General features: G+C 43.5%; 1 protein-coding gene across 1 annotated transcript in view; it reads left to right on the top strand.

The window, feature by feature from the left end:
- The window catches only part of gpr153 (G protein-coupled receptor 153), a 97,507-nt gene that overhangs the window by 48,204 nt on the left and 32,528 nt on the right, over positions 1-16,775 (top strand). The window contains exon 4 of the mRNA XM_078557885.1: positions 14,352-14,781. Within this exon, the coding sequence (XP_078414011.1) occupies positions 14,352-14,781 (430 nt within the window). The remainder of the gene's footprint in view (positions 1-14,351; positions 14,782-16,775) is intronic.

Here is a 16,775-nt window from a genome sequence, read left to right on the forward strand (position 1 = left end):
ATCGTTTAGCCCTGTCTATCACTTGCTGCTTACGCTGTTTGGCATGGAAGTAGTCCTGTGTTATAGCTTCACCAGGTTGACACCTCATTTTTAGGTATGCCTGGTACTGCTCCTGATATGCCCTCCTACACTCTTCATTGAACCAGGGTTGATCCCTTGGCTTGATGGTAATGGTAGAGTAGGGGATTTGCCGGGCCATAAGGTTACAGATTGTGTTTGAGTACAGTGCTGCTAATGGTCCACTGTGCTTCATGGATTCCCATCCTTGAGTTGCTAGATGTGTTTGAAATCTATCCCATTTAGCACGGTGTAGTGCCACACAACACGATGGAGGGTATCCTCAATGTGAAGGCGTGTCTTCATCTCCACAAGGACTGTGCAGTGGTTACTCCTACCGATACTGTCATAGACAGATGCATCGGCAGCAGGCAGGTTGGTGAGGATGAGATCAAGTATATTTTTCACTCTCTTATTGGTTCCCTCAGCACTTGCCACAGGCCCAGTCTAGAAGCTATGTAATTTGGGGCTGGAACAGCTTGGTCAGTAGTGATGCTACCGAGACACTCTTGGTGACAAACATTGAAGTCCCCCACCTAGAGTATACTCTGTGCCCTTGCCACCCTCAGTGCCTCCTCCAAGTGGTGTTCAACATGGAGGAGCACTGATTCATCAGATGAGGGAGGGTGATACGTGGTAATCAGTAGGAGGCTTCCTTGCCCATATTTGACCTGATGCCATGAGACTTCATGGGGCCTGGATTTGATGTTGAGGACTCCTAGGGCAACTCCCTCCCGACTGTATACCACTGTGCCTCCTTCCGGGCAAGGAGCTTGTGGTACCATCTATCAATCACTGTATACCAAGAGGTCATCCATAACACTAATTTGGTAACGTCGTTCAAAGTATTTCCTTAAGACAGGGTTGCTTGGAATGTGTTATGGCCATCTATCAGGCAGTGTGTTCGCTCTTCATCTTGCGTTTGAGCCTCACAAAGCTTCTACAATTTCTGCTCTGTTGCTGAGTATTTAAGGTCGTGAAGGCTTTAACTTCCTCGATGATGATTTTATTTTCCCTCTTGTATGTTGATTTTTTGCCAACTTTAATGAACAGGTTCAGAGTTATGCAGGCTTTACTGTTAAACAAAGAGAATTCTTGATTCTGAATAATGTATAATGTTTCAAAAATCTTCCTATATTTATACTTTAGAGTTGCATCAAGCTGATCTTTAACATTTAGCTTGATTCCTCCTGGACCTTGTTGTTGAATAGAGGAAGGTTGCAGAGTTATTCTGTTGAGCCATGAAACTCTGTCAGATAAAAGTGAGACTCCATCTCCTGTATCCAATTTGAATTCAGTAGGATGTCCATTGACTTCAGCGTTAGCATTCCAATATTGGCCTTTATTTTCCTTCATCTCTCCTAGGAAAGGGATTTCCTGGTTGTTAGCATCTTGAATTTCTTGAATGGAGGTTCCTTTCAACAGATTTCTCCTTTTGTCTTGTAAACAGTGATTTCCAGGATCATCAGACCACTTTTAAAATGGCTACAGCCATGGCACTGGCGCTCTTCGCGTGGGGCATTCTTTGCATCTGTGCACCTTCTTCCCGACAAAGCTGGGACATTGGAAAATAACGGTTAGCGCCTTTTCATGGTGCTTCCCTGGTTGCTGATGCACCATACTTTTGTTTGACAACCCACAAACTGAGCAGCTTTATCAGGCTGTTCCTGCTGGATTTCCCTCGCACCCCATACAAGGACTCTATTCTGCCTCCACTCTTCAGCCTGTCAGGCCAGTTTTACAGCTTTACTTAAAGTTGAATCTTCCCAAGATTGTAAAAAGTTGTAGAGGTTTTCATCTAAACACCTACAACTATTATATTATATTTCTGGTCAGATCATCTTTTAATGTCCTGTACACTCAGTTATGGTACAATCCATTGAATGAGTTGATCCCTTCACCCTGCTTTTGACTGTGTCAATTAAACTTTGCGCCCTCTATCATAATATTTCTATGGAGACTGAAGTATGAATAAAAGGCTCCGATGACATCCTTTTAGGAGGCTGTCTCTTTGTTCAACCCCGGCCTGGCCAGCACGTTGTCCACGATGCTCCCGACAGCATATAACGAAGTGACGAAGTGCTAACTTGATCTTTGAAACTTTTACACTCAAGGCCTGAAGCTGTTGCGGCACTGGGTGAAACACCTTTGCCAATTTTGTCGTTGCTCAGCCTGTCTGGGGCCCTCTGTTTTATAATGATCCTGGGCATTAATGATGAGGCATTAGCCATTTCTCACCCTGGGCCAAGGCCCCCCTTTCCGTGCTGCTTGTTTTGCTAACCACTGGGCTGTCTTTGTGTTTTTTCTCCCCGGTGAGGTTGCTGGGTTTGCTGCTCTGCACTGCTGGGTTTCTCTTCAGGCTTCTCTCACCTTTTCCTACTGTTCCTTGGTGGCAGCAGTGACTAAACCCACAATCTGTTATTGTGGGTCTATCTTGGGATTCCTTAGTTTCTTACTCTAGAAGTGATCTTGCTGAAGGCTATGGCCTTTCATTCAAAATCCCTTTATTTACATCACTAACTATTTACAAGGTTACCAAACATCAGGACATGGCTACAGCTCCTCTCTAAGGTGCTTCTCACTCATCTTCTCTGTGTGACGTCATTATGATATGGATCCTTATACACAGACTCAGTGGCTAATATTAGAGTTAACCCTTTACTCTACAGCAACATGGATACAAGATTGGCTGAGTGACAGGAAACAGAGTAGGGGTTAATAGATGTTTTTTGGTCTGGAGGAAGTTGAGGGGCACGAGAGGAGACAGGCGACTATGCCAGAGTGAGACTGAGACTGAGTGAGTGGTGAATTAGGTTCATGTGGGAATTCAGTGCACAGGGGAAAGAGGTGTAGTATACATAGGAATTATTCTAAGTTAATGAGTAACCTGTCCTGCCATTGAAACTTATGTTGCAGCCGTGAAATGTGGGAGCCTTTGGACACCAAGGTGATCCATGACAAACACGTCTGCAGAATGTGTAAGCAGCTAGAAGAATTCCGGATCAGGATTATCAGTCTAGAAGCTGAACTGCAGATACTTCGCAACAAAAGGGAGGGGGAGGAATACCTGGACACCTTGTTCCAGGAGACGGTCACACCTCTCAGAATAGGGGCGTCTGTTTTGATCAGTGGTGAAGGACAGGAGGATGTGACTGTGAGTGAGGCAGGTAATGGGACTGAGCAGACAGCAGTGGAGGAGCCTCAGATTTTGCAGTTGTCAAACAGGTTTGAGGTGCTCGCAGCCTGTGTGGACGAAAGCGAGCTCTGCAAGGTGGATGAGCAGGCTGGCCATGGCATCATGGTACCGGAAGCCGTTCAAGTTGAGTAGCAAATAGGAATGTAGTGGTGGTAGGGGATAATATAGTGAGGGGGATTGACACTGTTCTCTGCAGCAAAGAGCAAGAGCCCAGAAGCTGAGTTTCAGGGTTCAGGCATCTGCTCAGGGCTGGAGAGGAACTTGCAGTGGGAGGATCCATTCACCATGGCCCATGTAGGTTCCAACGACATAGGCAGGACAAGGAAGGAGGTTCTGCAGAGTCAGTATCAGAAGCTAGGTACCAAATTAAGAAGCAGAACCTCAAAGGTAATAATCTCTGGATTATTGCTTGAGCCACATGCAAATTTGCATAGGGCAAATTAGATTAAAGAGTGAATGCGTTGCTCAAAGACTGATGTGGGAGATGTGGGTTCTGGTTTGTGGATCATTTACACCAGTACTGGGGAAAGTGGGGGCTGTACCGTTGGGACGGTCTACACCTGAACCATGCTGGGATGTATGCTCTTGCGAATCGCATAACTAGGGAAGTAAAGAGGGCTTTAAACTAAACAAGGCAGTGGAGGGAGGGGATGAGGGATCAAGCTTGGGTAGATGTGGCAAATCAAGGGGTAGATTCAAGGCAGGAGACTATAATAGTAATATGGGAAATGAGGGTCATAGAATAGCAGGAAGGGGCGGAGAGATAAAACCTAAGAATACACCAATAGGCAAGGCTAGATGTTACAAAGATAACAAAAAGACAAAACTAAAGGCTCTGTATCTGCACATAGCATTCATAGCAAAGTAAATGAATTGATAGCACACATTGAAGTAAATAAATAAGATCTGATAGCCATTGTGGAGACATGGCTGCAGGATGACAAAGACTGGGCCCTGAATATTATGGGTATATGATATTCAAGAAGAATGGCAAGTTAGGTAAAGGTGGGGGGGGGTTAGCACTTTTCATCAAGGATCACATTGGTGCAATAGTTAGAGGTGACCTTGGTTCAGGAAAACAATATGTAGAGTTGGTTTGGGTGGGGATGAGGAATAGTAGGGGAAAGTAGTCACCAGTGGGAGTGGCCTACAGGCCCCTAACAATAACAATGTAGGACAAATTGTACAAAAAGAAATATTGGGTGTTTGTGATAAAAGGACAGCAATAATCATGGGTGCTTTTAATCTACATATAAACTGGAAAAATCAAATTGGTATTAGTAACCTGGATGAGGCGTTCATAGAATGCTTTCAAGATAGATAGTTTTCTTAGCAGCATGTTCTGGAACCAACCAGAGTGCAAGTTATATTAGACTTGATATTATGTAATGTGACAGGATTAATTAATGACCTTGGGATGAAGGCACCCCTAGGTAGAAGTGGCCACAATATGATTGAATTTTACATCCAGTATGAAAGGGAGAAGAGTGGATCAAAGACTAGTATCTTAAACTTAAATAAGGGCAATTATATGGGCATGAAAGCTGAGCTAACTGAAGTGAACTGAGATGTTAGGCTAGGGGATAGACCAATAGAGAAGCAGTGGCAGACACTTATTCTGAGTATTCTGAAATATCCCCTAAGTATGTTCTACTTAAAAAGAAAAAAATCTAAGGGGAGGACCCACCACAGTGGTTGACTAAAGAAGTTAAGAAAAATCTCAAGGAAAAAGCATATAACTGCATAAAGATGAGTGGAGGTCAGATGATTGGCCAGAATATAAAGAACTAAAAGGTTAATCGGGAGAAAGAAATTAGAGTATGAGAGGAAGCTAACTAGAAATGTAAATATGGATAGCAAGAGTTTACACAGGTATTTAACAAGGAAAAGAGTAAATAAAGTGAGTGTTGGTCCTCTAGAGAGTGACAATGGGGAGTTAATAAGAGATAATAAGGAAATGGCGGATGAAGTGAACAAATATTTTCCTTCTATCTTCACTAGAGGATGCAAAACATTCCAGTAATATCTGTAAATCAGGAGGTGGAAGGGAGTGGGGAACTTGGTGAAATTACAATCACTAGGGAAGTGGTACTGAACAAACTGATGGAGCTGTGGGCTGACAAGTCTCCAGATCCTGATGGACTTCATCCTACAGTCTTCTAAGAGGTGGCTAATGAGGTAGTAGATGTGTTGTTAATTTTCCAAAATTCGCTAGATTCTGTAAAGGCTCCACCAGACTGGAAAGTAGCAAATATGACCCCTCTATTCAAGAAGGGAGAGAGGCAGAAAACAGGAAACTATAGGCCAGTTAACTTGACAAGTGTCGTGGGTAAGGCGTTGGAATCGATCATTAAAGAGGTTATAGGTGGGCACTTGGAGAAATTCAAGGTAATCAGGAAGAATCAGAATGGTGTTGTGAAAGGGAAATCATGTTTAACCAATTTATTGGAGTTCTTTGAAGGAGTAATGTGTGCTGTGGGTGAAGGGGAGCCTGTAGATGTGCTGTATGGTATTTGGATTTCCAGAAAGCATTTGACAAGGTGCAACATCAAAGGTTATTGCAGAAAATAAAAGCTCATGGTGTAGGGGACAACATATTAGCATAGATAGAAGACTGGCTGGCTGGCAGAAAACAGTATGCATAAATGGGTGGTCTTCTGATTGGCAGGATGTAGCGAGTGTAGTCCCGCATGGGGCCTGTGCTGGGACCTCAACCTTTTACAATTTATATCAATGACCTAGTTGAGGGGAGTGAAGGCATGGTAGCCAAATTTGTAGACGACACAAAGATAGGTAGGAAAGTATCTTGTTAAGAGGACATAAGGGGGAGGATCTTCTGGCCGGCAAGAGGGGGCGGGGCCCGCTCGCTGACACGTAAAATGACACGGGATGACGTCGGGCGGAACTCCCGACATCACCCCGCGTCATTTCCATTTTCAGGTTGGCAGGGGCGCAGCCGAATCAGCTGTGCGCCCGTCAACTGTCAATGGCATGTGCAAAAGAGAACACTCTCGGCTGAGGGAATTTGCCCCCCCCCGCCCACACAGGGAGCGCTTCCTGGCGGATGTCACGCTGGGCAGGCCTTCATTGGCCTGCCCACGTAAAATGGCGGCGCACCCCCAATTGGGGGTGCCGATTGGAGATGCGCCTGCCCACACCCGCTCCTGCACTTCCGCTCCAGGGGGAAAATTTTTCCCAAGGAGTTTGCAGACAGATGTAGATTATATAGGCTGAGTGAGTGGCAAAAATCTAGCAGATGGAGTATTATGTAGGGAAATGTAAAGTTGTTCACTTTTTGGCAGGAAGAATAAAAAAGCAGAGCATTACTTAAATGGCGAACGGCTGCAGAATTCCAAGGTGCAGAGTGATCACAGGTTGGCAAGTGCCAAATTAGAATTTCTATCCCCATCTCTCCTTATTGTGCAAGAACATCTGCAGTGATTGTACATAACTACCCTTGAATAATAAGCTCCCCTTATCGCATATCAGTTCATCTCTTGGGTTTGAATCCCAAGTGAAGACTCGAGTGTGGAATCAATGTTAATACTCCAGTGTCGTATGAGCGAGTGTCATAATTTGGAGACTATCTTAATTGAAGTTGCAGTCTTTATATAGGTGGATGCTCAAGCTGCAATGGGAAGATGGTGGAGCATTTGTTCTGGGAAGGAAGAGATCAAAATAGATCAAAGAGCCTTGTTCTTTTAAGCCTATTCAATTTATTTGATTCTAATTGTCAAAATATCCCCAAAGATGGGTAGTTGACTGTGGGGAGCAACATTCACTCTAGGCCTAGCTTTGTGCTTCAACTATGGCTGTGTTGAGGGTGCAACCTGTTTCTGTAGCGAGCAAGCATTTATTTTTGTTTGTGGTAAGTAATCCGTTGTGTGTGGCCAAATTCTATGTCACTGTACTGGCAGATAGCAGATCTAACCCGATCATTATATTCTCTTGTCGCAAGTGAGTCCCTGTCAGATAATACTGTAGCCACTATTCTAAGTTTCATAGGGTATTTTTGTTGACTTGGTGCAATAAATCTACATTGAAATGAAGTTAAAGTTGTCCATGGCTAGCCCTTAATCAAGGGGCAATCATAGTGGGAGCGACTCTTTCTCTTCTGGGCTGGAGCAGAGTGTGTTCCAATTCCTGCAGTTTTACCACCAGGGTCACACTAATGGGCAAACTTATTTATCAGATGGTTAGATGGAACCCACTGAAGGTGAGTCTCTTACACAACACACTTACTCAGGTAGAAACGTTTAGGTGGTTAGGGGGTGGTAGTGTGAGGTGGCTTTAATGGGAATGAAAGTGATGGAGAGAGAGAGAGAGATGTAAAAAGGGCTTTCGACTCACTATTGACCAGTGGGCAAAGTCATGGTGGAGTTTAAATACTGCCGTGTTAGTTTGAGAATTTGAATTTAGTTTTAAAAATATGGAAATCAAAAGCTAAAATCTCAGCTGGTTTATTGTTTTTTTTTAAGGGAAGGAAACCTGTTGTATTTTATGCAACTCCAGTCCCACATCAAAATGGTTGATTCATAATTTCCTTGGGAATTGGCCTAGCAACCACCCAGTTGTGTCAAATTGCTAGAAATAACACAGACTGCAGCAGTTCAAGACATAGGCCCAAGGTCACCTTTTTCAACCGCCACTGGGAATGGGCAATAAATACCAGCCTTGTCGGCAGCTCCCACATCTGAGAATGGGTTTTTAAAAAAAAAAATCACAATGGTGGATATTTTGTGGAGCCTGCTGGAGCGGGCAGGATGGTGGTTGGGCTTGGAGAATCACATGGGAGTCCACATGTCAAAACCCCACGGCTGGACAAATGGCTACCGGTTATGTTGGCGGCAGGAATGTAAGCAAGCGGGAAACTCGTCTGTCATCGGCAGGAATCTCAAATATTCAAAATCAACCATTTGCAATTACTGGGATTTAGCCTCTCCGATTGAATGAAACTGGCACAAGTCTCCCCTCCCTTCAGTAACCCATCTATTGAATGCTGGTGACTTAAACATGGCTTAGCTGACTCATTTTGAGAGCTCTTTTGACTTGCAGGAGAGTGAGTCATAGGGAGCTTCATTGTCTTCAGAGGTTTTCAGTGTTCAAGCTTGATAATCTGACACTGAAGGGCAGAGTCTGAAGTAGGAAGTAATTTAGCCTAAAGTGTTAGTTCCAAAAATTAAAGGGGCAGTGCATAGCCTAGGGATAGAGGGGACACTCATTAAAGTGGCATTACATATCTGAATCCCTAAGGGGAGGGGACTTCAGCGACTGCCTTGAAAGAAGGAGAGGGAGTGTTGCACAATGGGAGTCATTCACCCCTGTACCCCTTTATCCTTGAACTGCAGACAAGACTGGTATTTATTGCTTATTTTATCCTCCAACATCTAATCACTGACTCCTGTAGACTTTCCTTGTCATAACCCATGATATATTCCTGCTTCATATTCTGGTCATAGCGCAGAAAACATCCCAGAAGTCGGCAGAGCTCTTCCATCAACCACTCGTGTGGGAGATTGAGGCCGTGTACAAGTATTTCAACAGCCTGGTTACAGGTGGCTTCCATTTTGTGCTACTCTTTCCTTTGGCCATTTTTAACTTTCATTTTCTGACCCAGATGTGGGGTTGCAACCCTCCAGGATTGCCCTGGAGTCTCCAGGAATTGAAGATTAATATTGTTATGATTTCCTTAGAGACTGATGAAGTTTAAAATTTGAGTTTCTAGTCAATAGCTGAAAAGGATGACCTGACAAGATTTCAAGTTTTAAGATTTTTACTGTAACAAATGATTAAAAACACTATTAACTGAATACTATTTTTGTAGGCACCTTGTACTTTAAACCACAGAAAGGAATGTTCCTCTTTTATACTTATCACTCATTGCACTCTCCATAGATTTACAGTCCTTATGGCAAACCGTCCACAGTCACTTCCAGCTTCCATTGGGTTCACGTTTTTCCTGTTTCACTTGAGTGGTAACTTTGACCACCTCCAGGTGCTTCCCTTAGTTTTCTGAGAGTTTTCTAAATCTACTACCATGATTAACGCCCCTGTCCCAATGATTCTTCTCCTCTGGTCATGCAGTAATGAATTTCCTGGAATCCTTGGATGGCTGCAGGATGCATCTCTCTGACTAGAGACTGTCCCCCTTCTGCATCAGGATGTAGAAGTTCACAAATCTAAGAGGCCTCTTCTCTCTACTGACCACACAAAAACTGCTGTCTGTGATATTCATTGATTTACAGGGAAGCCTGTAATCCGATCTTTACGATGCCTCCCTCTGCATCCTTCCCCATGGCAATGTGAATCACTTTGGGCCTTGCATCTAGGTAGAAAAGCTAATTAACTATGCTTGAAAGCCCAAATTTCTTTCATCTTGGAACTAAATGGACAGTTTAAAACACAACTGTTTACAACCTGACATTCTCAACACTTTTCTGGGGCTTGCAGTCTCCCAACTGTTAATATACAGGTTGCTGCCATTGTCTCCAACCTTGCACCTTCTTCCCAATAAAACAAGCTAAGCCTTTCTTTGATGTCTAACAATCAAATCACCTAAGCTTAATCAAAAACAGAATTACCTGGAAAAACTCAGCAGGTTTGGCAGCATTGGTGGAGAAGAAAAGAGTTGACATTTCGAGTCCACATGACCCTTCAACAGATCCACAGTAGTTTTTTGTTTTTATCACCTAAGCTTAATGTCAGGCAGAACAGGTCACATGATCCCCTTGATTCTACCTTAAGTTTAAAGAGACAGTCTAAAACATCATGATCTTATAAACCTCACAATTGTAGCAATAACCTGGACACTTCCAGACTCCGGTGAAAAATTAATTGGGGCTTTACAAAATTGATGTGTTTTTTTTTCATTCTTTCAACACTTTTGTTTATTATTTGTAGAAATGATGGGGTGTGGAAAGAGGGAAGACTGGTTGAGTATGCAAGGACAGTGGAGGTGGGAGAGAGGCCTCCAGGAATATGTCCACTAGGAGTTGGCAACCCTACTCGTTCTATACAGCAGCATTTCACTTCAACCCTTGCCAGCACATTGTCTTACCGGCCTCATCAGAACATAACACTTTCCCCATACATGAGATTGCTTCCCCCAAGAGTTAGTTTAGAGCTGAGCTGTTTTGTGTCTGAGGTACGGCACACCCTTATTTAATAAGCATAACTGGTCTATGAATAATTGAACAGGGTGTGTGACTGAATTTTTATCTGTTTGAGTGGGAGGGGCTATTCATGAATATTTAATTCAGATCCTGAGGCACAGTAGTAGTGAATAATTAATTAAAGTGTCTTGAAATGCTAAAACACAGGAGAACAAAGTTAGCATAAAGTTAATTTTTTTAAAATGAAGACTTTTATGCAGGGAACAGGCCAGTACATGGAAGGGAAAAGTAATTATTAAATAGGCTTTTGTGTATGTAAGCATGAGTCTCATTCGGAATCTGCAACTCACAACCAGTGCTTGTTTCCATTTTGTTTGTTAATTTTCACTGCTCCTCTCCTCAAGGCTACGATTTCTTGCCTGGCTATCATTCCACCCGTGCTAGTCATCCATTCAGAATGACCCTACCTCTTTTATGATTTCCATCAGGCATTTCACACGTGGGAAGTGTCACAGAACAGCCTGATATTGCCCACATGTCATGCATGTATGTATGTATGCATATAATATGTGTTATATGTGATATATATGTCTGTGTAGATGGCCCGAATGGAAACTTGACTTATGAATGATGTCTCCTTGTCCCTTACTGAAGCCTGAAGCCTCTCCACTTGGCTCTATCTTTCACCACCTGCCGATCCAGAACACTGTGGTGGTCCCTTATCACCAGACCTCTCCTTGCTCTGTCCCTCGACTTTTTTTTCACCTTCTCCTCCTTTGAGCACTTCAACTTTTTTCACTTCTCCATGTATCTTCTTTCTAGCCTTCGTGCTCTACCAGTGCCCAAATCCAACGCCAAGGGCTGGAATTTACGGGACACCGCAGTCCCCACCCTTCCACCTCCTTCCCCCTCCTTACCCCCCACCCCCCAACCAAAAGATCAGGGAGAGCCCGCCCACAATTCCACTGCCCTGTAGCGATTTAAAGCTAGGAGCAGTGTTAGTTGCTTTAAGGTGAGACCTTCTGCCCCTTTCTCAGGAGCTAGTCCTGCCTTAGAGAGCAGCTGGACAATTGGATGGCCAGCACTGAGACCACAGGCAGCCCCAGTATGCCAAGGAGCCCGGGGTCTGGGGTCCCAGCGAGGAAGTAGGGACCAGGTTCAAGAGGTTGGGGCGAGGTAAAGGTGGAAGTATGACCTGGGGGGTGTGGAAATGCCACCAATGGGCCCCGGGGATCTGTAAAGGAGGTTTCCCCCCACCCCACCTTGGCCAACACCAACCATGCTTCCTGCATGGCATAGGCCTCCCCCACCGAGGATAAAATACCGTCGGTGGTGGGATGAGGCCCCTAAGTGGTCATCAATTGGGTGAGCAGGTCACCTGATGCCTCCCCCTTCCCCATAAAATTTCAGTCAGTTCAGGGATGGCTGGGTGGGCAGCTTACAGGCCACCTGCTGGATTCTACTTGTGCCCCTCCCCCATCCCCACGCCCTCCTCCACCTTCAAATTTTCTGGCGGGAGCATAAAATCCAGTTCCACGTTTATCACTGAGGCTTCGCCATTTCCTTCCACCTCCAGTTTCTGCACTCAGTAACCTTTCATCCTCTGTAATTTCAACACCATCGCAACTTGTCTTACACTCTCTCCTATGAATTCACTGCCCTTCCATAACCTCTTTCTCCATACACACACTCATGGCAATGCCCTTGCCATCTTATGTGGCCATTCTAGTTACACGGTCTCAATCATAGACAAAGCCATCCTTGATCACTTTCTTATGTACTTCACCATTTGCATCCCTTTTGCAAACCCACTTCCTTCTGTTTTCACCCCAGAAAGAACTGTTTCCAAAGACACTTTCAAACTCCCAATAGTTTAGCTTCACTTCAATTCATCACAATACTTTTGCATTAATCAATCTGCTCAATCTTGCATTCACCTCCATCTTTTATAGCTTTTCCCTCACTTGCCTTACTTGCTTTCACTCATGGCCTTGTAGGGCTCCAATCTCCTCTTTGTTAAGGCCAGGAGGCGCAGACTTGAACATACATGATGCACAACTGGTTTAACTCTTCCAACACCAGATGTGGCTTAAACACACAAACACTATCAGACCCTGCTCTCACTGCCAAATTGTTCACTACTACAGGGTCATACTGGAATGCAAAGATAAACCCTGGTTTCTTTTTTCAATACCAACTATCTATTTAATCACCTTGTCCCTGACCCCTCAACTTCAACAGCAAGCTCTGAGATTCTAAATATAAGATGACCTCTCGCAATCCACCTGTCTCCACTCCTCTAATGCCAATGCCTCTGTTGTTACAATTCATATTGGACAACTAATCCTGGTTGAGATGTGATTGCTTATGTTGGAAGACCGAATCCATTCAATGTCTTCACCACCACTACAAACACTGTTCCCTCGCTTCCCTTTCCTTCCCACTAATCCCATCCCTCTCCCCTGCCATTGCCTCAGGCTGAATCACACTGCTCATAACCTTGGCCTCCTATTTGACTCTGTGTTGAGCTTCCGAACCTTAAACCCTCTCCATTATTATGACGCCATAACTCGGCTTCCATAACATAGCTTGTCTCTGACCCCTCTCAGCTTATATTTTACTGAAGCCATCATCCATGCTTTTGTTACCTCCCGACTCAAATATTCCAGTACTCCGCTGGCTGGCCTCCCAACTTCCACCCTTTCTGTAATCTTGAACTTATCCAGCCTTCTACTGCCCGTATCCTGATCCACACCAAGCTTTGCTCATCGATCATGTACTCACTGACCTTAATTGGCTGCCAGCACACCAATGTTTCAGTTTTAAAATTCTCATCCTCCTATAGAAGTCCTTCCATAGCCTTAGTCCTTGTTCTATCTGTAACCTCCACCAGCCCTACCATCATCCAAGAATTTAGCATTCCTCCAGTTCTGGCTCCCCTTTCCCCCAAATCAGCTGTAAACTCTGGCATTCCCTCCCTACACCTCTTGGCTTCTCAATCTCTCCTCTTTTAAGGCATTTTTAAAAAAACCTAACTCTTTGACCAAGGTTTTGGTCATCTGGTCTAATGTCTTCTAACTTTGGCTTGTTGTCAGTTTTTGTCTGATTTTTGCTCCTGTGAAGTGCTCTGGAATATTTTTCTATATTAAAGGCGCTATATAAATGCAAGGTGTTGTTTTTGGTCTGTAAGGCGCCTGCTTTTGTTGGGTAAGCTTTGCTTCATCTCCCTCTTCATAATCTATGATTCTGTTCCCCAATCCCTGCCAACCACAACATTTACTTTCTAGTATTGTACTCTTTGCCTGACACACCTTAACCCAACTACTCCGAGAAACAACAAACGGATGGTCCACAATGTGTTGGATTTTGCTTGTATTTATTGCCTATCCCTATTGCTGGTGTTAAGTCTTCTCCTTGAACTGTTGCAGTCTCTCTAACCATGGTTCTCCCTCAGTGACCTCTGCAGATGTGGGATGCAGAAAGGCATTCTGACGTGCTGCTGACCTCCTTGTTTGGTTGGGGCAGTGAGATGCTTTGCACTACTTCTGGTCAGGGGTTTAAATGAGTAAAGGAAGGCTTATGATAAATTGGACATGACCTGTGGGAGAATCAGGTTTGAGGGCCCTTTTTGCATTCCATGTTATTTCCCTTTTCCATTTGTAAATGACCTTTCACCTTACCCACAGTTGTTAACCACAGACAACAAAACTTGAAGGTGATTCTTCATATGTAGATATACAGGGCTGGGCAGCCTGGGCTTGTGTAGGGCATAAGCACAGGCACGGATAGACCTGTTGGGCTGAATGTCCTGTAGTAATGCTGTAAATTCTATGTGATACAAATCTTTTATATGTAGTGCCAAAAAAATAGGTCAGAGTTATTAAGTATTATTCACACTAACAATGCCTGAACAGTACATTGAAACTGGTGGTTTATCTGCACTTCGAACCAGGCAGATGTGTAACTGTTTTTATTAACTGTTCCAGGTTGAGTAACACCAAGAAGCAAGCTGTGCACACAGTGATGGGAATCTGGATGGTATCCTTTATCCTATCTACATTGCCCGCAGTAGGCTGGCATGACACCACAGAACGTTTCTACGCCAAGGACTGTCGTTTCATTGTCACGGAGATAGGCCTTGGTTTTGGGGTCTGTTTCCTGTTGTTGATTAGTGGGAGTGTAGTGATGGGTGTGGTATGCATTGGCATTGCCCTCTTTCAAACTTTCACCATTCAAGCTGGAAACAATGCCAACAAGAACAAATTCAATGTACCCACGATAGTGGTGGAAGATGCACAGGGTAACAGGAGGTCATCCATTGATGGCTCTGAACCATTAAAAACCTCTCTCCAGATAACTTACTTAATCAGTGGAATAGTTTTTATCTACGACTTTTTGACTGGATTTCCCGTTTTGGTAAGTGGCTGGCTTTTTTGCTGTTAATATGACAGAGATTTGCATGTTGGGAGTGGATTGTGTTTTGTTCAGTAAAATTGTAAACACAATTATAAGGTGTGGGCTTAAGGTTCTTAACATGTAACAGATAGAAGAAATCTTCCCCAGTTGCTACCCAGGAATCCTCTGGTGAAGTTAAAATAATTCAATGAGGCAAAAAAGAAATGAAGAATTGTTCCTTAATGGAAATCTTCAGAGGCAACAGGGTCAATGCTATAAATCTTTTTGGAGATTTGTCTCAGCAACTTCACACTTTCCCCATCTCATTTGTGCTGCTTTCTGTTTTAAATTAATTTTTTGTTCAGAAATGATAGAGATGCACTAATGTAAAAAATTTGCAACTGTATTGCTGGGCTATAGGGAAGAATGGAGGATTGGGAACTAGCTAAATTGCTCCTTCAGAGTGCTAACATGGTCATGACAGGCCAAATGGCAGCCTCCTGTGCTGCAGCCATTGTCTATGATATAGCTCCTTATTACGTCTCTCAGATACAACTCAAAGTACTTGGCAAAATGACATACTTCAAGGTGCAGCGACTGTTGTTCTGTGGACAAAAATGGTGGCCATTTTTCACACTTGAAGTTGGCAATAAGATAAAGCTTCTTCTGTGTTTGTGACGTTGGTTAAGAGAATAGTGGCTCAAACACCAGAGGAAGCTCATTGCCTTTTTGAGAGTAATGCCATGGCGTCTATAACATTAACAGAAACTATGCTGAACAAGCAAATAGGACATCAGTTGAACTTCTCATTTGTTGGACGTCACCTCTGACATTGCAGCACTCCCTCAGTACTGCTTTGGAGTTATCAGTCTAGGTTATGTGCTCCAAATCCCAGGAGTGGGAGTTAACCCCATGACCTTCTAACCAGAGCAAGAGTGCAACCAACCAAGCCAAGATTCAATTTTATAAGGTTTGGGAGAGAGTTACCTCTTTATTCTTGTACTATTTGCAGCCAAGATTATTGAAGCTTTCTCTTAAGTAATTTTATTTCAATCATAGTTTTCGTTCAAAAAACACAGCAAGTGTATATAGTTATTGTGTTACATCAGATGCAGTATAGTTTCAGAGCTGAATATGTGAATGACTATTATTTTCTGAAATGATCATTTATTTCCAATTTATGGCTATGCATTCAATTTAAGAATGCTTTGTGTCTTCAGCTGCTTATTCATTGTCCTGATATGGGAAGCAGTTAATTTTATTGTAAAGTTATTTTCTGGACTTTATGAACAGCATGAATTTATAAATGACTCGCGCATGAAAATAAATTAAATTACAGCTAAGTTGTCAGCCATAATTTCACTTCTTTCTGTTTGTGGGCTGCCAGTGGGGTTTTTTTCACTAAGCACTGCCAAGCCCTGTCATTGCTCAGGTGTGCCATGCTGGGCTTGACTGGTAGGGTTGCTAAGAGATAGTATAGTATCATACAGCTGAGAACTGCCAAGACCTTGGATCACTTGGATCTGGCATGGCAGGAAAAGCTGAATGTTGTATAAATGCTGTCTGTGGCCCTGAGTCCCAATCCAGAGACTCGAGCACCTACTCTAGGCTGACATCAGTGCAGAACTAAGGGAATGCACACTGTCGGTGGTGCAGTCCTTCCGCTGAGATGTTAAACCAAGGCCCTGCCTACACACACAGGTGGACGTAAAAGATACCACTGCATTATTCAATATCACTAAAACAGATTATAGGATTATTATCACATTGTTGTTTGAGTGATATTGCTGTGGGCAAATGGATGGCTGTGTTCACTACGTTGCAGCACTAAGTGTACTTGCAATATATTTAATTCTCTGTTGGGATGTTCTGGCGTTATGAAAGGCGCTACATAAATGTTAATTCCTTCGTTCATTGAAAGTAGACATCACTGAAATTTGATCAGGTTAATCTCCATTCCTACTTGAATGGCAGGTGGAGATAATCTCAATTTATAATTATTTCTATGTTCAAAT

The sequence above is a fragment of the Cetorhinus maximus genome, chromosome 15, assembly GCF_964194155.1.
Source record: "Cetorhinus maximus chromosome 15, sCetMax3.hap1.1, whole genome shotgun sequence".
NCBI lineage: Eukaryota > Metazoa > Chordata > Chondrichthyes > Lamniformes > Cetorhinidae > Cetorhinus > Cetorhinus maximus.